The sequence below is a fragment of the Streptopelia decaocto genome (assembly GCF_964273445.1).
Source record: "Streptopelia decaocto genome assembly, chromosome: 8".
Taxonomy (NCBI): Eukaryota; Metazoa; Chordata; class Aves; order Columbiformes; family Columbidae; genus Streptopelia; species Streptopelia decaocto.
In genome coordinates, this window is record NC_138662.1 from 17,492,953 (window position 1) to 17,514,444 (window position 21,492).

Below are 21,492 nucleotides of genomic sequence, written 5' to 3' on the forward strand. Positions count from 1 at the left end.
CAGAGGGCACAAGGGCACCGGGGACAGCACGGTGCTGGGGGACACGGTGCCCTGGGGTGGCTCAGCAGGCACAACAGGGGACAGCAAGCAGCTGAGGCCAAGTGGAGTTCAGCAAGTTTAATGAGTGCAGGACAAACCCCAACTCTCCCGTCCCCCCACTCCCCGGGGCAGGCACCCCGCAACGCCCTAGTCGACTTCTTCCATGCTGCTGTAGGAGGGGGCCGGGCGCTCGGCGGGGCTGGCAAAGCGCTCAGGGAGGCCTTCTGCGGCCAGCGCCGGGGCTCCTTCGGTGGCCAGGCTGGATCCGAACGGCACGGGGGGCAGTCCCTGCAAGCAGAAGGTGGGTGTGAGAGGGAGACCAGCACCCTGCCCACCCATTTTCTCCCTCCTTGCTCCTGGGAGGCTGTGGGGCTCCTGGAGATACACAGCCCCGTGCTGGGGGAAGCCCATGCAGCAGTCCCAAGTAGCAGGGCAGGGGGGAGGCAGTGTGCCCAGGGCCCCTGGCATAGAGGAGAGCAAGGCTGCCACACGCTCAGCCTGTCCCCAGCACTGCCATCTCTCCCTGGCCTGGCACTCACAGCCCCGGGACTGCCGTGGCCAGGGTTGGTTTGGCAGCGCCCTGCGCCCCGGCACGGGCACCCAGCCAGCCCGGGGAGCAGCGGCGAGGCATGGGGCAGGCTGCCAGTGCCTGCTGAGGAACGGCAAAGCACCAGAGGGGATTTCCAGAGCTGAGAGCGCTTAGCCTGGGCCTTGCTGCTGGCCACCCACCTCCGGGGAGGGCAGGCAGGCAGGTGCAGGCAGGGACTTGTGCGCCCCAACCCTGGGGCGTCAGCACCAGCGGGAGCAGAGGTCACCCCACTGGCGCCGGGCACTGACTCAGCCCCACGAGGCCAGCGCTGTGGGCGAGTGGGGGAAGCCGCCGAGCCCCGGAGCTGCAGACAATGAGGCGACTGTTCCAGGACGGGCATCTCATGACCGCAGCACGGCCCCGCCAGGCTCCCCAGCTGGGACCCGCTTGGCGGGGAAGATACCGCAGCACACGTGCAAGAGGGGCGGGGGACTGAGGCGGGGGGAGCCCTGGGCTCCCTGCTGTGCAACTCAAGGCCAAGCCAGAAGCCCGTGCAATCCCCTTCCCTGCCAAGCATCCTTCCCGAGCCAGCCAAGGGCACCGCCAGAGGGACGGAGACGGAAAAGGAAGTCACAGGGCTCTGAAGTCACCTCTCGCACCCAAACACGCCAGAGCAGTCTGAGCCACACTCAGCCAAGGGCAACACGTCTCAATGTCACACACCGCTGGAGCTGCAGCCTGTGCCCCGGCACCGCTGGGCTCCCCGCACCCTACACCTGTCCCACCGTGGCTGCCGCCCCACGGCGAGGGAGCAGGAGCCGAGGCTGTGCTCCACGGCACCGGCAGGCAGAGCTCTGCCCTGAGCCCACTGCTACACAGGGGGTGCCAGGCACCCTGCAGAGCCTGGGGCACGATCCCCGTGCTGGCTGAGCCAGGGACCCCGCAGGCAGCTACCTCACTGACACCTGCCCACATGCTGGAGAGGGGTCCGACGCAGAGTCCTTGCCCCTGCACAGGGGTCCCATCACACAGGACAGGGATGCTGTGTCTCTTTGAAAAACCCGGCTTTATTAACACAGCAAGGTCCTACCTGCACTTCCAGACCCCGCAGCAAGGGCAGCCAGTCCCCTTGCAAATGAGGTGCTGCGCCATGCTCCCCCAGCAGAGAAACGGCTCCCGAGAAGTGGGGACAGCCCACGTGCCCCACAGCGCTGCTGAGGGGAGCTGGCAGCCCACGGAGGCAGGTGCTCACCATGAACACCCCAGCCCGGGTCACCAGGCTCCCCAGCAGCTGCCCTGCAGAAAGGAGCTATGGTAGGGCTGAGCAGGGAAGCTCCTGAGCCCTCGGTGACAAACCCCATGGGCACCAGCACAGGGGTGCAGCACACATGGCTCCCAGTGCCTGGGCCACGGGCACCAGGAGGCTCAATAGGAGGGACGGGGCTGGCCTGGCTCAGGAGCCACAGGTCCTGCCAGCTGCGGGGAGCACAATGCTCCCGCGGCAGCACAGCTGAAAGAGACAGCCAGGACCTGTGTCAGGGCATCCTGCCCTTGCTGCAGCCTCCCAGCAGGTCTCCGCTTCTCTTTTGGGAGCCGAGCAGAAGCAGTCAATGTTCCCAGGGGCGCCAGGCCCCAGCCATGCTGCAGCAGCATCTGTCTCTCCCTGAGCAGCAGGTACCCATGAGATCTGCCCTGCTCCTGCTGGGCAGCAAAGGCAAGGGAGGGCTGAGGGGCTCCTGGTTCTGGGCTGTGTCTTGGCAAAGCAGCAGGCTGGCTGGGCAGCTCTGCCAGCTGGCATGGGAGATGCCAGAGCAGACAGGCAGGAGCCAACAGCCCCACGCGTCCCTCAGTGAGTCCTTCCCAGTGGTTTCTGTCCTGCTGCCCAACGTCTTCGTTGCGTAGTGTCCCACGATGGCACGCGTCCTGAGAGCCCTGCTCCCGCAGCTGGCCGCTTGCCTGTGCCTATCTCCAGCGGGTCTGGTAAATGAGCGGGTAGAAGACATTCAGGAAGAGAGCCACAATTGCGGCCGTGGTGGCCAGGACGAAATATCTGATGCAGCCTTCATCTGGGTGCTGGGGGGTGTCTGGATTCCGCTTCTGGCCACGGGGCCTCCAGGAGTTTCTTGCAGGCCTTTGGGGTGCTTCAAGCTCCAGTTCTTGTTCTTCAGCCTCCAGTTCCTGCCAGATCAGAGAAGCCTGCGATGTGGAAACCTGCGTCAGCACTCGAAGAACACAATGGGCAACACCCCTCGCCCCGTGCCCAGCCAGCCCGCCTCCCCATGCAGCACCGTCGCGGTCACACCCGCCCCCGCCGCTCTTCAGGGGCTCCGGCAGGCGGCTCGGTGTGGGCAGCTGCCAGGCAGCGTCTTCGTGGGGCTGTGGGCAGGGGAGCGGGCAGCTGGATCCCGATGCTGCGGCATTGGTGGGTCCAGGCGGGGAGCAGGCAGGCAGCAGCCAATCACAGCTGAGTTTTTGTGATCCCAACAGGATCTTTCAGACGACAGCAAATCCTGGGGCAGCAGGAGCAGGAGGCGTAGTCACAACACAGCCAGTCACAGATCTGCTTCAGTGGGTGGGGATGCTCCAACAACCAATTGTAGCCCAGCTTCCAGGAGGATTATGCGCAGGCAGCCAATCACAGCCCGGCCCTTTGCTATGTCGGGGATCACAGGGCAGCCAAGCAGGGCACAGCTCTCTGGAGGTCACCCAGTGCCTGAGGTGGGGTGAGGGTGGTCCCAGGTGCTTGGGGACCCGCTGAGCCCCAGGGGGATCCAACACACCCCACTGTGGGATCCAACAAGCCCAATTGCTGTGGGGGATCTGGTGCTGGCAGGGGCCCCATGAGTCCCTGTGCCATGGGGGGACCTCATGGACCCCGTGCTGTGTGGGGACAAGGAGCCTCAGCGCTGCATGAGCCCCTGAAGGCTCCCACAGCTGGTGCAGGATGAGCAGCGCAGCTTTTCTTGTGGCCCAGGCCACTCACACAAGTGAGGCTGCTCCAGGACACGTGCAGCCCCCAGGACAGGATCAGCCTGGGCAGGGGGACACCACGGTGCCGGACGGCCCCTGTCCCCAGAGACAAGTGGCTCCTGTCCCCAGCTGCAAGGGCAGAGCTGGGATATTCCTAACCAGTGCCAGACCAAGGGCAGCACAAGCCAGAGGGGCTGGGAGACCAGGGTAGAAGGGCCCCCCAGGGCACATACCGTGCCAGCAACAGGATGGACATCAACCTCAGAGCTTGCAGGAACATGGGAGAGCCCAGCATGGAGGAAAGGGCTGCAGCACAGCGACGCAGGGCGGCCCGGCAAGGTGGGAGCTGCACCATGCTCCAACCTGGGTCATCTTTTCTGATGTTCACACAAAGATCAGCCCAACAGTCCCCCGTGGGTGTGAGCCAAAAGCACCCTGCTGGCTGACCCACCCCTCCCTCCCGGGTGACCCGGCAGCAGAGCTCACTCTGGCAGGTTTCAGCACCCTGCGGAGGCTGCCAGGCCTCTCGCTCAGCGCTGGCATTTGCCTTTTTTGCACCTAGCTTGGCCCTGAGCTGGGCCCCAGCAGAAAGCGTCCCCCACCCTGCCTGGAGAGCAGATCCTCACCGCTCCCAGCACTGCCAGCTCCTCTTGCACCGCTCCCAGCCTGGCCCTGGTGCAGACCCTCGTGAGGCTGGGCTCCTCTGATGCCCTCCCCATGCCAGTAGCTGGAGCCAGCTCTCCTGTGGTCCCTCAGGGTAAGGAGCACGCCATGCTCACAGTGAGAACAGGGCAGGATATGCCCCAACACCCGGCCAGCACAAGGTCTTCAGTGCCGATGAGGGGCCAGCACCACAACGCAGCTGCGGCAGGCTCCGCGGGTGCTGGCAGAGGCAGGCCCTGCGCATGGGCACACGGGCACATTTCGAGGCTCTGTGGCTCCGAAAGCGCTGGAAGAGGCACGAGCTCTCACCTGGCTGGCAGCAGCTTCGGTAGAGGGGGTGCGCTCAGCTCGGTGGTCTGGGGGGTGCCCTGGCAGGGGTCTCTCCACAGGAGAGTTCCTCCGGCGGTAGAAGAGGACGTAAGCGTATCTGGTTACCACCTGGCTCTCGTCCACGGTGGTGACTGTGCTATCGTCGAAGAGCCGCCAGCCTGAGAGGAGACAAGGGTTAAGCAAGCAGAGGGGAAACGGCTGCAGGAGCTGGGGCGAGGGGCAGCGAGGCTGGCAGGTCCTCACCCACGTCGCTGCGCTGGCTGTTCTTGTCGTTGGGCAGGCGGGCGTACGCCGTGTAGTGCCCCCCAATCATGCCTCCGTAGTGGTTGATCACAGCGTACAGGTCGTACATGGGCAGCTGCTGCTCACCCTTCCGCCCGATGCAGAACTTGCTCAGATCCAGGCTCCTGAGGAGTGACACAGGGACAGTCAGCTGGCATTAGGCAGGGAGAGGCCAGGCTGCAGGGCAGCACAGGCACTTTGTTCCCCAGGCTCTCACCGGACAGGGAAGTCCACCATGTCGTTGATCTTGTCCCTCCAAATAAAGCTGCGGAAGGAGAAGCGCTTGAGCTGGATGATGAGGACGTTGGGCAGCCGCCATAGCATCAGCTGCTTGGAGGCCTCGCGGTGCTGCTTGCACTTGGGGCAGTACCTGGGGACAGAGTGTGCTCATTACCAGCATGGAGACAGCCTCAAGTCTCACAGCCCAGCCCCAAGGTGTAGCCCCACACACGGGGCTGGCAGAGGGGACGCAAGAGATTCTGGTATTGCTCCCTGCTGGCTTAGGGCCTCCCTCCCCAGTGCACAGGCAAGGCCAGCCCAAAACTCCCGGCTGCCAGAAGAAACAGCATACAGGCCCAGGCAGCTCCTGGGAAACTCCCGCTGCTGCCTGTGCCCACGGGCTGGAACCCATCCTGCCGCCTTCCTCACCACGCTTCCTCCGGGGCCAGGACTTCAGGCTTGGTGAAGAGGTTGAGGCACTGCTCCAGGGTGAAGTGACCAGCTCGGGCTGCTTCGCTGGCTGAGCCTGGGTCCTCCACACACTCCAGCTCCTTGGACTCCACCAACACAAACTCCTTGAGGCGCTCGTTGTTCTTCCACACCAGGGCGAGGGAGCAGTCGTCTGTTAGCTCCAGGGGGGTGTCACCTGTGAAGGGGCACACACCTCACACATCTGCCCCACTAGGCTGGGGCTAGGAGCAGTCTTGCCCACCCTGGCTTGATCTGGCGATCCCACAGTGCTGCCAGAAAGGGACAAGAGCCCATGGCCAGATTAATCACCCCAGGGTAGCAGGGGTCAAGGTTGGCACAGCCCCTCTCAGCAACGCCTGCAGAACCAGCACTGGATGCCAGCATCCCATTCAGAGAAGAGGTGACCCAGAGATCACAGACGTGATGTGGGAGGTTGGAGGGAATGGGTTTATTTGCTGAGGAAAGCAGGAATGTCACACCTGAGAATAGCTTCCAGGCAGCAGTTCTGTGCAGCAGAGCCCTGTCCTAACCTGTGCCAGATGCAGCTATCACTGTCCAGACTGGGGCCACCACCACATCTGGGTTCACCTTGTGCCAGGCAACCTCTGGCACCCTGGCCTGGCAGATCCACTACCCTGCCAGAGGCCACCAGGGATGAAGGTGGCACCTTCCAGGGCTCCGGGCTCACCTTTATCTTCCAGCTTGTGCTCTCGGTTGGCAGCATCAATCTTGTTGATGTAGAACTGCGTTGCGCGAGCACTCAGCGAGTCTGGAGTGTGCTGGTACCCAGGGATGGCAGCTGTGGACAAGTAGGGACAGATCTGTGGTGGCACTGCCTGTCTGCCCTGCGTAGGGGCCAAGAATTTACAGTGCCCCCACCCCCACCTCACATGCTACGGCCTTGCAGAGACACAACCACGTGTCCCATGTCCTTGACTATTTTTAGCAGGCGTCTGCCCCTGGCAAGCTGCGCTCCTCTGCCTGCCTTGCCCCTTCGCTGCACATTGCTGCCATCCTGAGACGAGTGTCTGGAAACGTGACAGCCAGGCAGCCGAGCGCAAGAAGCTGCTCCCGTGCAGCTGAGTCAGAGAGAGGGAAACGCTGCGCTCACAGCCCCGAGGGACTCAGCCCACACCAGGCTCTGCCCACCCACAGGATTCGGAGGCTTCTGCCAGCCCCTGCCTTCCCAGCCTCTCCCACAACATCGCAACACTCCAAACTCTTTCCTAGTCAGGTCTGTGCTCTGCCCCACGGGCCCTGCCAGGGCAGGGCAGAGCGTGGGCAGGCAGGCATTTCAGGTGGGGCAGCATTGCCAAAACACAGCTCCCAGGGCCTCATGTGCATTCACAAGGGTCTTTGCTCCCAAGGAGAGAACAGATGCTGTGGTGGGAGGTGACCCCAAGGAGGGAGAGCTGCCTGGGCTCCCTGCACCGACGCGGTCAGCACTGCAGAACCTCTTACCTTCTGGCTTGAGGGCTCTCTCATAGGACGGCTCCTTCTCACAACAGCTGTCGCCCTGTGACTCCATGTGCTCAGAGAAGCCTGAATCCAAGCTCAGCAGGGAACTCCTGGCTGTCAGGACCTTGCTCCGGACAGTGCCGGTGTCCCCCAGCTCAGGGTGCAGCTCAGGCACAGCTGGCGAGAGTGGGGGTTCCTGCAGGAGGCTGGAAGCCCTGTCCCCATCCCCCAGCTCAGGGACAGAGGTGGCTGCTGCACAGCTGCTCTTGGCCATGGGCTCCAGCTTGTCCGGGAGCAGAGGCTGCAGCCCCTGCTCTGGTGACATCCGACCCAGCTGGAACGGAGGCTGGAACACACTGACCGAGTACCTGGGCAAGGAGGTGGCAATCAGAGCTGGAGAGGCACAGGGCCGAGCTCAGCTCGGGGGCAGATGCACCCTCCTTCCCTGGACCCTCACCTTGCATAGCCCTCCAGCAGCTGGGCCAGGCGGGCGTAGGTGAGGCGGGACTCCGGCACACTGATGAGGAAGGGGAAACCGATGTTCTCTGGGCGGCACAAAGCCTTGTGGTCTGGCCAGTGTGTTTTCTGACATGCCCTGTAACACATACAGCCCCTGCTGAACCCAGCATCCACCACCACCCCGGATATGAGTATGGCAGGGTCAGAGGGGTACGCTGGGGACAAGGGGACCACCGCAAGCTGGACTGACTCCCCACCAAGGGCCAGGCCCATCCCATCTCTTCCCAGTGGGCTGAGCTCTCCCCATGCCCATGAAGGCAGGAGACCCTCTCTCTCTTGCTAGGCACCAAGCCAACTCACACGTTGCAGTAACCGACTCGATAGCACCTCGTGCAGCGCCTGAGCTTCTCATCCTCTGGCAGCTGCTTCTTCTGGCAGGCTGCACACTTGGCGACAGGGCCACTGGGCACCTGCGGACGCTGCAGAAGAAAAGACCCATCAGGCAGGGAAGGGTACCCCAGTGGGACAAGGCAGCCTCAGTGGGCACTCATGCTGCCTGCAGCTCATCACCCGTATGTGCAGCTCTCCCCGTCCTGCTCAGCTCCACTTGCAGGCTCAGCCTTCCCACATATTTCCCAGCAGTCCCAGTATTGCCCCTTACCTGTTGGACCTGCAGCTCCACCACCCGCTCCTTGGCCAGCTCTGGGGACAGCACCTCAAAGCACAGCAGCAGGTCCGTGGGGGAAACCGTGTCCAGCGAGCTGGACGGCAGGAACATGCGGTGGAAGTGGTTCTTGATCACCTGCCAGGAAAGCAGCGGAGCGGGGCCGTGTGAAGGCTGCCCCATGCTTCCTCTCCTGAGAGAGCCCCAGATCTCAGCCCCACAGGGAGCTGTGGGAACAGCAGGACCACAGAGATGCTGCGCTTAGCTCACCATCCCACCAGGGGAGGATGGACATCCCTTGCCCTGCTGCAGTGGCCCAGGCACTCTGAGCAGGGACCTACCCGGCAGCAGCCCGTGCAGGACACAGCCACCCACAGACAAAATCCAACCCATGGACATGTTGGACATGGGCAAGCGATGGTCAGTGGCCATGTTCCCTGTACAGCTGTGGGAACTGGGGTACCCAGAAGAGCAACCCACGGCTTGCTCCCCAGCTTGAGCGTTCTCACCTCTGCCAGACGCAGGTTCTCTGGTTTCACACGCACGCTGTGGGCCACCGAGTCGAGTACCTCCATGGCACTGGAGTTCTCCTTGCTGATACTCACGAGGAACTGCCACCGAGAAAGTGCCACATCAGTCACAGCACACCAAGGCATGCGGGCCCATACTTATCACAAGGCTCAGGCTGTTGGCACATGACCAGCTGCCTGAGGAGTTCCTCCAGGAGTTCTCTCAGGATATCTTCCCAGAGTAGAAGGTGTCCTTTACCTTGATGGGTTTCTTGTGCGGCTCCTTTGCAAAGTAATAGACAGTCAGCACCTTCTGCTTCTGCGGGAGGGGCACGGGAAGGTATAGGAAGGGGTCGAAGGTGATGGACACCTGCAGATGGGAGAGTACACTCAGCTGTGGGAAGTGCTTGTGGCTGAGATCATCAGGGCAGCAGCCCCAAGTGACCAGTGCTCTCTGAGGGTCAGGAACCTGCTGTGGCATAAGCCAGGACAGGGACAGAGCCTTCAGGGCTGCGCTACCTTGGAACATACTGGGCACACCAGCTTGGATTTGTACTGGCCCTGGAAGAGGTCCACAATGAAAGAGTCATTCCTCATCTTGTGTCGCTGCCAGGCCTCCTCAGCTACCACCTGCAGTGATAAAGGGCTCAGTGTGACACTGAACCGCTCAGGGCCAGGGCTGCTCTCCCAGCAGCTTCGGAGAGGGACATCCTCACCTCATCAGGCCTCCCATCCGAGTCAACAGTCTCTGTGTAGGGCTTGTTCTGGATGCGGTTGAGGTCCTCATGCAGGCCATCGAGCAGGAAGGCCATGAACTCCTGAGCGTCGTGCTGGGCATAGCCAGTGAACTGGCTGGCCTTGCTGGCCACAATTGCCTGGGGAGTGGGCAGAGTAGTCAGGGCTGGCCAGTAGCCCCCTGAGCAGCACCGCCGGCCCCACACACAAAGCATGGCTGCACCCACCCAGCTCTCAAAGGCACTGGCAGGGCAGCCAGGTGCCCAGAGAGAGGTGCTGGGGACCCACAGCAGCTCCCATGCAGCGCTGGTGGCCCTACCTTCAGTTTAGAGGGCTGGAAGGCATGGTGTGTGCCTTTCCACAGCGCCCGTAGCAGCATGGCAAAGCCGATGGCCAGGCGTCCCCCCGTCCCCAGTGGGTTGTTGTAGTTGATTTCCGACTCAAAGGACCGATCTGTAAGAGACATAGCAGAGTGAGGGTGGCCGCTAGCTGCATCATCCCAGCGGCATGACTCTGCCAGGCTCCCGGCCGCAGGCTCACCATGGAAGTAGTCCCGCAGCTCCCGGGTATTGGAGAGGGACTGGATGACGCTGTTCATGAAGCAGGTGTTGCCCAAGTTCACCAGCCCTGTGAAGCCAGGCAAGCACACCTTCTTCTTCTCGTCCTCATCCTCATCATCCTCCACGCTCTCAGTGCTCACTGGGCTGTGTGTCATTGGTGGCACCATGCATGTTGGTTTGGGCTGCCAAAACAGAGGTGGGTGAGAAAATGCTGCACTTGGGGGGGTGCTCTCTGGAAACACCAGGCACCCCTCAGATGTGGCTGGGCTGGAGTCACCACACCATCTCCCACCAAGACTGGGAAAGAAAGGCCAACCACTTTCCCCAGTCCTGATAGTTATGACTAAGAAGCACCACCACATCCTCCAGGTACAGTTTGCCAGTCCCCAAAGCAACACTGAGTAGGCAGGGTCCCATGACAGGAACAAAAAGGTCCTCTTTTCCCCCCACCCAAGTTAAACCAGGTGTATCCCCACTCACTGAGGGGATGTGTGGCTCTTGCTTCACTGCCACATGCTCTGGGGCTGTCCGGGCTGCCACACCATCCAGACCCCCATCTTCCACGCGTGGCTTCTCTTTGTCGCTGGCTCGGGCCTCCTCCTTGCTGGACAGGGGGTGCTGGTTACTGCCTGGGGGGTTCTTGTCCAGAGGGGTAGGGCCTGTAGGCATGGCAACCTTTGCACCACCCACTGCACCTTAAAAAGGGGGAAGGGTGGGCCTGTGGTTAGCAGCACCACGCGCTGCCCAAGGCAGGGCTGAGCTCACATGCTCACACACAGGCTCCCTCCTACCCCTCTTCCTGGTGAGCAAGGGGAACAGCGGCGCCCTTCCCCGGCACTTGGCTCATCCTGCCTCACAACCCCCATGCCGGCACCCGCTCAGCCCCTCTCCTTCCCCACAACCCCACACCAGAGGATCTGGCATCATCTGGCCACTACCAGTGGTGAGGAGGGCCCGTGCCCTCCCCAGGGTGTGGCAGGCAGGCAGGACAAGAAGGCAGGGTGCAGACCTCGTGTGGCCGGAGCCTCCAGCCCCCCCCAGCGCTGGCTCTGGCGTTTCTTCAGGCAGACGTCGATGCGAGACACCGTGAAGTTGTATGTGCACTGATCCGGCTCAATGAGGTTCCTGGAAAACAACACAGCAAGTCAACGGTGCCCCAGGACCCCCCCAGCAGACGCGCCGAAGCCTCTGCAAGGCAGGGCCGTGGCCTCCAGGCAGCAGGGACCCATCTGGCACTGATCCCGACACTTCCCTGGCAAAGCAGGGTGGAAACCCTCGAGCCTGGCCACCCTGTGCACAGAGGGGCCCTTTCCTGGCAGATCTGTTCTGCTCGGCTCCACATGCCCATCCTACTGGACATCCCACCCAAAGTCACACAGGCTGGTCTGGCTCTGTCCCCAAGAGCTCTAGAACTGTGGGCAAGGAGGCACTTGGATGCACTGGGATTTCCTCCCCTGCAAGCCACCACACAGTTCCAAGGCAGCCCAGGCTTGGGGCATGACTGCAGCACAGTGTAAGACGGGCCCTCATGCAGGAATGAGCATTCCCTGCACAGATCCACAGCCAGGACTGGCTCCTGCTCCAGCTCTGCACTCTCAGCTCCCTCACCCCAATGTGGGCCACAACGACAGAAGCCTCACCTGAGCTTCACCTGCCACCGGAACACTGTGTGGGGCCCACAGCCAGGATGGAGGCGAAGGAAGTTTGTGTCACTGCAAAGAAATTGGGAACGAGTGAGAAAAAGTGAACAAACAAGTAACCCGGCCACAGCCAGGAGCTCTGCAGCAGCCTGGCACTGTCCTGAGGCACGCCTGTACCTTGTCTGGAACACCAGCGTGAAGTCTTGTTCCCGGAACAACACCTTGGATGTCTCCTTGTGGATCTCCTTCACGTAGACATGCACTACCACCAGGTCATTGCCCTTCTCGTATGAGTCATTCTTGACAAAGGTCAGGCTCACAAAAGGCTCTGGCTCTGAGTGAGGAACGCCATGGAGAGACACGTTACCTCAGGGTGACCTGGGAAGGGTGCTGAGCAGATAGACCTTCCCGACCAGGCCAACCCCTGGGGCTCCAGTCACTCACCATCAGCCGCTGCCTCCAGAGCCACGTCATCTTTGGACCAGTCCCTCTTCTCACCGTCTCTGCCCATGGGAGGGGGGGCCACTGGGACATTTTTAGAGCTCTCTCCCAGGGCAGGCGCACAGTCTCGGCCCCGCAAGGCCTCAGCGGGGCTGCCTGGCTGCAAAACCCTCTTCTCCACACAGGTGGCAACACAGTGGGGGAACACCTCAGTGGTAGCTGCAAGAGGTGGCATCTCCACGGGAACAGCTTCCTTGGCCAAAGCCACAGCCTTTTAAGACAGAGGGACATGGTGAAAAACAGACACCATCATCCTCAAGCTACCTCAACCCACCCATTGTGAATCCTGCACCATGCTGCCCATGTCCCCAACATAGTCCATGCTCAGCTTGGCCCCGTTAGCACTACAGTCCAGTGACTGCAGGGTCCCCATGTCCCCCTCTCCCCCACCACAGCCAGGCCCACACCAGCCCCAGCACCACCTGCAGAACCCATCTCATGGGCAGGGATGGGTGTCTGTGTGAGCAGCATCTGCTGCATGTGGGCTGAGGAAAAGAGGGGTGCCCTGTTCCCCTGCATCCCCAGGTACCTTCTCCAGTGGTGGTGCAAGGTCCGTGAGGGCTGTGGGCACATCGACCTGGCTGGCTCTGCCATTACGGCGGCTGCCTGCCCTCCCACTGTGCCCTTTGCTGGGCTCCACGCTCCCGGTGACTCTGGCATTCAGCTCCTCTTCAGTGGGAGCCACTTTAAGGTACACTGCCCGCTTGGCACTGGGGCCACTCTGCGTCCCTGGGCTGGCTGGGCTCTTCCCTCCCAGGGCCTCGCTTCTTCCTGGAGTGCGTTTGGGGTTGGAGGATTCCCGCCGGGACCGCGGCAGCTCTGTACCTTCAGCCCTCGGCTCTTCAGGGGTCAGCTCTGAGGAAGCAGCCTTCTCCTTCCCGTTCTCCCAGCATGTGGCCCCTTTGGCTACCTCTTTGGATCCGTCTTTCCTTCTCTTCTGTAAAAATAAGCACAGAACATTGGGAAGTATCCAGGTAGCAGTATCTCCCATGCTCTCTGCCAGCCTCTCACACTCACTCCCCCCTTTACCAGAGCATGCTGCGGCTCTGTTCTGGAACCTGAAGGCTACGTGGCAGGCAGGAGCAGGGTACAATGACATCTCCCTCCCTGGGACAGAGTCAGCTGGCTCAGTATCCTCATGCAGCACGTGGATGCAGGATGTGCCCCAACATCACTCCCTGGGCAGCTCAAAAGCAGGGAGTGAAACCCTCAACCCCACTCGCTCTAAAGGCAGATCCTCCTCTCCTCACCAGAAGTGAAGACCAGGTATGGAGTGGGATCTTCTTCTGAAGCACAAGATGTAGAAAGTTGCCCTTCTTGCACTGGATCTTGCTGCAGGAGCCCTCGATCTCCTCATAGAACTGACAGCTCCACTGGCGCCCGTCTGCAAGCAGAGAGGGACAGCACCTCAGGCAGCGCTCCAGGCAGCTGTCACCTAACCCACAGCCCCCTGTCACCTGCCCCAAGCACCAAGGGAACACTCATCCTGAGCCAAGGAGGCTGCAGGCAGGCTGCCACCACACCCCAGGAGCCATCAGAGCTTCAGCCAGCTTCCCTGGATTTGCTTTGTACATCTGGCTGGCCCCCTGCCCAGAAGGAAGGCCCTGGGCCTCCCTGCCCTCAGGGGAACAGTCACTTTTCCAAGGGATACCCAGGGCCAACTCAGTCATCCCAGCGAGTCAGGGACAGAGATGCACCAGCAGGCACTTGTTCACTTGGTGCAGAGGCCACTCCTGTCCTCCCCAGCTCTATATCCTTCTTTCTTTACATTGCTCTCGGATTGGCCCTGCCTGCCGGCTGAACCTGTGCCAGCTGACAGCAGGGCATTGCCTCTGAAGGAAAGGTTTTATGCCTGCCTGGATAGGCCCCACGTCTAGCCCAGAGCTGTGCCAAGGCTTGCTGAAGAAACAATTGCAGCAGTTGCTCCATTCCCCATACCTGGTAGTTTGACCACGCAGTCCGTGTCAGTGAAAGAAGCATTTACGTCCTCCACCTTCAGAGCTCCACTGCCCAAGTTCAGCTTGACGATGATCTCGTCGGCATTCTGCTTCCAGTCCAGCAGCAGCTCTAGGAAGAGGGAGGGAAGTGTCACTCACTCGCTGGGGTATGAGTCTGTGGTGCCCACGCTTTGGCTGGGGAGAAAGAGCCTGAAGACACACTCAGTTCAAGGTCAACATGAGAGCACAGATCATGCCAATTAAACGGGACGCTCACAACCTGCTCTCATCAGACAGGCTGCAAACATGAATGCACGTTGGAGAGGGGCAGGTGAATCCCGGTGGGAACTGGAGAGATCAGAAAGGCAGTGCTGCTCTCGGCCCCGTCACATGCAGCAGAGACGGCTGAGAAGAAGGGGCGGCTCCTGCCAACTACAAAGCAATTGCTACTTTCCCAGGGAACAAGGAAGCCACAGAATTACTCTGGGGGATTTGAGTGGATTCTGACCACAACCAGAAATTGCCACTTCCCCTTTGCATATGCAAACCAAGCAGCCCGGCTGTAACTGCCATGAGCACTGTACTCTGCCAGGTGAGCACTGCTAAGACGGCTGAAACACGGGTAGGCTGCCCAGCCTGGTAACAGCGCTGCATCCAGGGAGAAAATGCTGCAGCAGCATCATTCTGCTGCAGGTGCAACCTCTGTCAGGTGCCTGCCAGGCTCCAGGTCTGGCCCTGTGGTGCCCTGATATCTTCAAGGCAAAAAGGTGATTCAATCACCTTAATTTCAATCAATTTGTTCTATCCTCTGCGGTGCAAGAGTGTCATACTTAGTCCTCAAACCAGAAACCAGCCATCAGCGCCCATTGATTGACTCAGCTCAGGATCTTCCCAGCCTGGCCCAGCTCCCTGCTCATAAACAAGGATAGATGCTGGCAGCAAGATGTCCCAGCGCTGCGCTCAGTGGCACTGTGACACGCGATGGGAAGCAGCCTGCCATGCGCCCAGGCCCTCTTCCTTGCAGACAGCCCTTCCCATCCACATGAACCCTGCTCTGCCCTGGGAAGGCTGCGTCTTGTTAACATCAACACTGGGGCAAGGGAGCGCTCAGGTTAGTTCTGCTCAATGCCAGAGCAAGGGACAGCGACAAGGTGAGAGCTTCAAATCCCTCGTCAAGGGCACTCTGTGGCCATGCACTGACAGCCAGCGCACACCTCGACTTACCCTCCTCTGAGTCCTTCTCCTGGGTGGTCTCAGCCTGCTCGAGCTCAGGGCGAGACACTGGTGGGCAGAGAAGCAGAGCACGGGCAGGTCTGTCATTCCATTACCTCAGAGCATGGGCTGCCACTCTGACGCCCAAAATTTCACACATCACCTCATTCTCTCCTGGACCTTTCATCCTGCACATGCTGACCATTTCTCTCCTCGGCTTTCTCACACCTCTCCCTTCCCCCAGCCCTGTCTGTGGAACCGCACGATGGTTGCTTTGGGCCACACCACCATGTCCCAGTCTAACCAGCACCACAGTGAGAGCAATTCAACATTACCGCACTGCTTTAAAGCACATCTCAGTGTGGAGCTTGTGGTAACCAGGCTCCGCACACCAGGCCCTCAGCCTCCAACCATGCAGAGGAGTCCAGCATGGATGGGGCAGAGAGAACCCACTGTTTGGGTGTGCTCAAACCAATTCTGCTGTAATGAGAGAACCACGCGGCCCAGCTGCACTTTAACATTCCCACTCCTGCCAAGGCTGCCAATATCTGCAGCTGAAACTTCCTTCCAGATCAGGCCGGGGAACCAAACTGACCTGACACCTAATCCCTGCTCCCCGCAGGATTACCTCCAACTGCCAGAAGCATCTCCGGGCCTGCTCCACCCCCACAGGGCAGTGAGCTCTGCCAGGCAAGGGACTCAAAGTCACAGCCTGGAGGAAAGAACCAGTGGCCACAGGAGCTGTGTCCACCCTGGAGCACTCAGAAGGCTGTCACTGCCTTCCCTTGACCAGCTGCAAACCAGCAGGAAGCCTCTGATGACCACCAGTCACTGGTGTGGAGGTGCCAGTGGGGCGGGCAGCGTGAGCAGCGCTGCAGCGGCACTGCCTGGAGGAGCTACGGCCTGCTCCAGCCCCCGCCATCCCTGCACAGAGAGGATGAAGGCAGCACAGCTGCACCACCAACCCCAAGAACCCCCCCACATCAGGGGGTGCAGCAGGTCAGGCCTTACTGGAGACTGAACACACCTCCCACGTGAGGGAAGGCACAACGCTGCACACTCTGCACCATGGGGTTTTGTATCAGGCACTGCACAGGCCTCAGCAAGCACTTGTGTACCTTACCCCATAAAACACACTGTGATTTTAAGGCTACAACAGTCATAACGGAGCAGGCACAGCAATCAAACTTTCCCGTGCTGCAGGAACTCTTGCCTGCATCCTGCCCGCAGGCATTCCCTGCCCAGCACCAGAGCCTGCACCTGAAGCATCGGTTTTGTCATTGGCTATACAGCAGCTACAGAGATAATTACTCCACAGCAACTATTCCACTTGAGCCACACCTTGCCCTGACACAGAAACAAAAACACCAGCCCCACCCATGGGCCCTGCACTCAGTGGGTGCTGCAGGCACCCAGTCACTTCCTCGCAGTACCTGGCCCCTGCAATCCAGTGGGGAAGCAGCAACACCTCCAGCTGCAAAAACACCCGCAGGCTTCAATGCAGTTGCCACTGGACTGGGCCAGCTCAGCCCCAGATGAAAGCAGAGCGTAGAAACAACCACCACCAACAACTCCAGGCTGAAGCTAACAAAGCCACGGGCCTGACCTTCCTCACATTGCTGGGGCTAAGCAGCACCTAAAGGAAGAAGGTTACGGGTCTGAGGAGGACACTGTGCCGAAGAGGATCCCACATCACACGGGTTACCATCAGCTGCAGGAAGCGATTAGTTAAATCTGCTTATCCCGCAGCAGATGGCTGTGAAGCTCCCGAGACACCACGGGCCTGTTGGTCACAGCACTGCCAGGGGGCTCTCACCTTCCTTGCTCTCCTGGTTGGCTCGATCCTTCTGCTTCTTCTTGTTGGCGGCATCGTCCAAGCCCCGAGACACTCTTCTCTGACCAGGGGCATTGGTGCTGCTGGACATTTTCAGCCGTTTGGAGGACACAAACGGCCCACCGGGGTCGGTAATGGAGTCTGGGTCAGGGGTGCGACGTTTTCTTCCTGGCCCAGCTATCTTGGCGACTCTCTGTGGTCAAACTCTTTGGCAAGGAACTAGTGGCCTAAAGAGAGGAGAGAGCGAGCATGGCAGAAGGAGCATGTAGAGAAGGCCCAGAAGCACCAGGATCCACTCTCTGCCCCAGCACAGGGCCCTCCCAGTGCCAGTGCCCTCACATGACCTTCACTGTGGCATTTACGGGAAGCCCCACGCAGTGCTTGGTGAGGATACCAACCTCATCCCAGCTGTCCCAACGCTTGCTGCCAAAAACACAGGCTTGTCAAAGCTCACAAGATACAACCAGGGATTTTCCGTATGTGGTGTGCATTAAAAACCTGGAAAGCAACTGTCACGTTCACGGCTCCCACTACAGCAACACCAGCCCAGGGGAGCCACCAGCACCAACAACACCCACAGGCAGAGCTGAGGGTGAGGACACAGGGAGGCCCTGACCTGCAAAATACATTCTGCAGGGTCACCTGGGGCACCCTCCAACGGCTTACGGGGCAGATATTTCAGTCAAACAGTGCCCTATACGAGTGGGCGGGAACAGGAGCGAGCAACACCCTAAGAAGGAAGAAAGAGGAGAAGCAGGAGCAGGCTTGGGACAGTCTCCTGTGACAGATGAGAGCAGAGCTCCCTAGCGAGAGGAGCGTTCCTCCTCCTCTGCCCACCAGATGAGAGCTCAACCAGCACCGACTGTACCTTGCATATTCATCTCCCCGCCAGTTTACAGACAGCGTCAGCGGGGCCAGGAAACAGGACACCTCTGCTCCACATGCCCTGGAGAGAGAGCAGGGCGGGCAGGGTGTTTGCCCCTGCCCTCTTAGACATGCCCTCCCAGGCACAGACAGTTCCCCTACAGGGTTTGGAAGCTACTGGCCCAAGGGCTGGTCTCAGTTTCGCTCTCCGGTTTCACCCTCGAGTGTTCACAGCTTTGACAGAAAAGAGCTGGAACAACCCACTGAAAACAGTCTCACTTGAGGTGCCTTCGTGGAGATGGTGAAAGCAGAGATCTGGGAAGGGTTCCCCACTCACTGCCCCAGCCGCACAGATCCTGCCCACCCCACGCACTAGCAGCCTGAAACAGCTCCGGGTGCATCAATTCACACCTCATCCCGCAGCTCCGTTCCCATCTGAGGACACAGAGCTGAGCCTGACAGCATCTTGGTCTAGCCCAGCTCCACCGAGCCTGCTGTGCCCTGGGAAACCCTCCGTCCTGCCCCCACCTCTGTACCAAGCACAGACCCCACAGCTCTGCTGGGCATGGCCGGGGGCAGAAGATACCTCCAATAAAGCATTTGGTGGGAGGGAGCATGCTAGCAGCTCTGTGCTGCCCGCACCACATCACCAGGGCATTTATGTTCTAGAAACACTCAGGGCAACAAGTAGTCACAAACACGGAGTCATAGCCACAAACTGCAAGGGACCTCAGAGAGCAAAGCGATCCTGCCCTGCCCTCAGCTCCAGCAAAGCCCCATGACAGGCACTGCACCTAAACCGCTCCTGTGCAGGCCAACCCGCCCTCGTAGCCAAGAGCCACCAAGGCCACGCAAAAAGCTCAAGTGCTAAGTCCAGCCTGGCTGCCTGGCACAGGCAACTCCCACCACCCGCAGCAGGAGGGGCCTGAGACCACCTGGAGACTGAGATGCTGAGAGGTCTCAGACATCATCCCCGAGAATCTGAAGTAGTGTGGGAGGACAGCAGTGCTGTCCCCAAGCTGTGCTGGGTCTACCCAGGAGGCAGCTGCACTTCTGGCTGCACAGGGAATGGGAAGGGGCCCCTGCAGCAGCGAACGCAACTGTGGTTTGCAAGACTAGGCCTCCAACGCTGGCCACTGCCACACGCTGCTGCTCAGCTCCAGTCTCCACCAGCACTGAAACAGGCTGGCTACAGATGCTTCCTGGTGCTGAGAAATCTCACCCAGGCTCAGCAAACACAGGAAAGTGTTTTTTGTTGAATTTCTTTTGCCTCTAGGGTAAGAAACCCACAAGGAGCACAAGACAAGAAGCAGCAACTGCTTCGCGCACGGCCAGGTGAGGCTCCATTGCCTCCTTCCCGCATCTCCAGAGGGGTGGCACAGGGTCACTGCTGCGCAGGGCGACAGCAAGCTCTGAAAGGGGTCCTGGAGGGCTGAGAAAGATCATCCTCTGGCCAGGAAGGGGTGAGCAGAGCCAGGGTTGCGTGTCTGCTGCCACTCCTCTGTGAGAAGCCTGCTGCTCTCATGCCTCGCTGAGGGCTCAGCTCACTCGGGCGCTCTGCCGACAGTTATTTCTAATGGCAGGCAGGAACTGAGCGGGGCTGGGGCTCTGCTCAGCTCCAGTTGCCAGACTGATGGTGGCCCGAGGCCACTGCTGGCACCGTGGGGTTTCAGAGGAGTGCAGGCAAGGCACATGTTATTCCCATTAATCTGTCCTAACCCCCAAGACTTTCTGTCTGTTTGCCACTATGAAACGTGCACCGAGGCGGGATGTTCAGCCCCGGGTGTGCAGAAGCACAGAGGTTTTGGCATCGTAGTTACAAGAATATCAGCACTGTGGGAGCCATGGCAAGGAAGCGGTGGTGAAACGCTGCCCTGGCCAGATGCCAGGTGTACCTCTGAGAAACACCTGATCAGCCCGGCACTCACACCAAACCTTACGCAACCTTTCCTTGCACTGGGAAAGCCCGGCCACGCTGCTGAGAGAGGAGGTGCCTCCTGTACCCTCTGCTCTCCCAGTCTTTGTGCTGGCACGAGCACCCACATGGCTGTAGCATGTGCTGGATCAAGAAGCCGGAGCAAAACGACTTTCTGCTAAGTTTGCCTTACCCTGGAATAGTTACCCAACCCAGTTCATGCTGGGGCTGCACAAACACTTTCACTGGCCCGAGAGAAGGGAGCATTTGGAAACAGGAGCAAGAGCCCAGGGAGAATGGCTGCCCTTACCCATGGCAGCACCACATCAGGCTAGTGTAAATGCTCAGGGAATGACAGTAGAAGGTGCACAAGATGCAATTTTTTACCCCCACATTTGGGGCATATTTAGCACTTAGCAGGAAGAGAGCCCCTTGCCTGCAGCAACCCCCCGCTCAGCACCCAAAGGGGTTTACTGGCGTAACTGTGGAGAAGCCTGACCACTCCCAGTCTCCTCCTCCACAGACATCTGGCTCCTCCACACCCTGAATTCAGCTGACAGAAACAGTTCCCTGGTGCGTACAAATACTTTCATCACCTTCTGCACCTCGTCTCCCCCAAGGGATCAAAAATCTCAACACTCAAGCTCGTCTCTTAGCTCGGTTTCTCGGTGTTCCCGACACACACGCTGAGCCAGGACAAGCGCAGAGGTGCGGGGCAGACACCCAGCGCTGCCACACACAATGCTTCCAACCCACGTGGAAAGCACCGTGTCCCCAAAGCACCGTGACAGCAGCGAGCCCTCAGAGCTGCGCTGGGTGGGGAGCTGGCAAGCCCCACTCCCAAAGCCCTCACAAGTCTCCAGGGAAGATGAGTCTGACTGGGCAGCAGCCGCATCCCTGGCCCCTCCTGCGCTGCTGCCCTCCGGCCTCAAGCACTCGGAGGAAGGCAGGCGCCGGGGAACGGTGCTTCTGCCCGCCCGCCCGCGGGCCCAGGCAGGCAGAGCATCATCCCCCGGGCAGCGGCCCAGCCCCGCGCCTCCCGCCTGAGGCCACCGAGCTCGGCCCGCCCGCCGTGCCCAGCGCTGCGATGACCACCCCGCCTCCTGCCCCCCGCCCCCGTCCCTCTCGCCTTGGGCCCCCTCACCGCCCCGCCATCCGCTGCCTGCTCCCGCCCCGCCTCGCTGCCCGCCCGGCCTCACACCGCCTCCGGGCCCTGCCCGCCGCCGCAGCTCCGGCCCTCACCCCGGCCGCCGCTCCCCACCCCGCCGGGCCCCGCCGCCGTCGCGCAGGCCCGGCCGGCCCGGCCCGCCCCGCACTCACGGCCCCGCCCGCCGCTCCGGTCTGTTCCGTTTCCAGCCGAAGTTCCGAGCGGGCCGACTCAGGAGACAGGCCCGAGCCCGTGACGCACTTCCGGAAGCCGGCGAAGAAGCCCCACGTGACACGGAAGCGCGACGGGGGAGAACGGTCATGTGACGCGAGACAGGGCCGGCTGCTGGCTCGTTCCCTCCCTGTCCCGGCGGTGCCATGGCAACGACGCCGCCGTGACGCCATCACGGCGCCTGAGGGACGCTCCGCCCCCAAGGGCGGGCAAGGGCGCGATCGGCCCGGAGCTGCCGGGGCGTTCCCATGGCAACGGGCCGGGCGGCGCGCGTGTCCCGAGCCCACCCGTGTTCCCCGCGGCCTCCCCGCCCCCCACAGCCC

General features: G+C 60.9%; 1 protein-coding gene across 6 annotated transcripts; it reads right to left on the reverse strand.

The window, feature by feature from the left end:
* Positions 1-102: 102 nt before the first annotated feature.
* USP19 (ubiquitin specific peptidase 19) lies at positions 103-21,231 on the reverse strand. 6 transcript variants are annotated; one of them, XM_082060221.1, is made up of 28 exons: positions 21,112-21,177; positions 17,411-17,742; positions 16,995-17,239; positions 15,191-15,247; positions 13,968-14,096; positions 13,280-13,413; positions 12,559-12,966; positions 11,973-12,240; positions 11,706-11,862; positions 11,529-11,600; positions 10,898-11,013; positions 10,369-10,583; positions 9,869-10,070; positions 9,648-9,781; positions 9,310-9,468; positions 9,113-9,223; positions 8,853-8,963; positions 8,594-8,695; positions 8,082-8,222; positions 7,781-7,899; positions 7,419-7,556; positions 6,965-7,329; positions 6,192-6,302; positions 5,462-5,678; positions 5,031-5,183; positions 4,775-4,938; positions 4,511-4,689; positions 375-2,764 (listed from the first exon to the last, which is right to left on the reverse strand). In XM_082060221.1, the coding sequence occupies exons 3-28, from the start codon at positions 17,101-17,103 to the stop codon at positions 2,531-2,533; spliced, it is 4,305 nt and encodes a 1,434-aa protein (XP_081916347.1). In that variant the 5' UTR covers positions 17,104-17,239; positions 17,411-17,742; positions 21,112-21,177; the 3' UTR covers positions 375-2,530. The 6 variants fall into 6 exon arrangements, with proteins under 6 accessions (XP_081916351.1, XP_081916349.1, XP_081916348.1 ...); XM_082060225.1 differs by lacking the exons at positions 375-2,764; positions 17,411-17,742 and adding an exon at positions 103-327 and having other exon boundaries at positions 21,112-21,231; XM_082060223.1 differs by lacking the exon at positions 17,411-17,742 and having other exon boundaries at positions 374-2,764; positions 10,369-10,547; positions 21,112-21,231.
* Between the last annotated feature and the right edge of the window lie 261 nt (positions 21,232-21,492).

Coding starts and splice junctions, on each gene's coding strand:
- USP19 (XM_082060220.1), bottom strand. CDS start 17,103: ATGTCCAGCAGCACCAATGCCCCTGGTCAGAGAAGAGTGTCTCGGGGC. Junction 9,469..9,647: donor TCCAGCCCTCTAAACTGAAG/GTAGGGCCACCA, acceptor CCCACTCCCCAG/GCAATTGTGGCCAGCAAGGC. Junction 5,184..5,461: donor CTGGCCCCGGAGGAAGCGTG/GTGAGGAAGGCG, acceptor CTCTGTCCCCAG/GTACTGCCCCAAGTGCAAGC.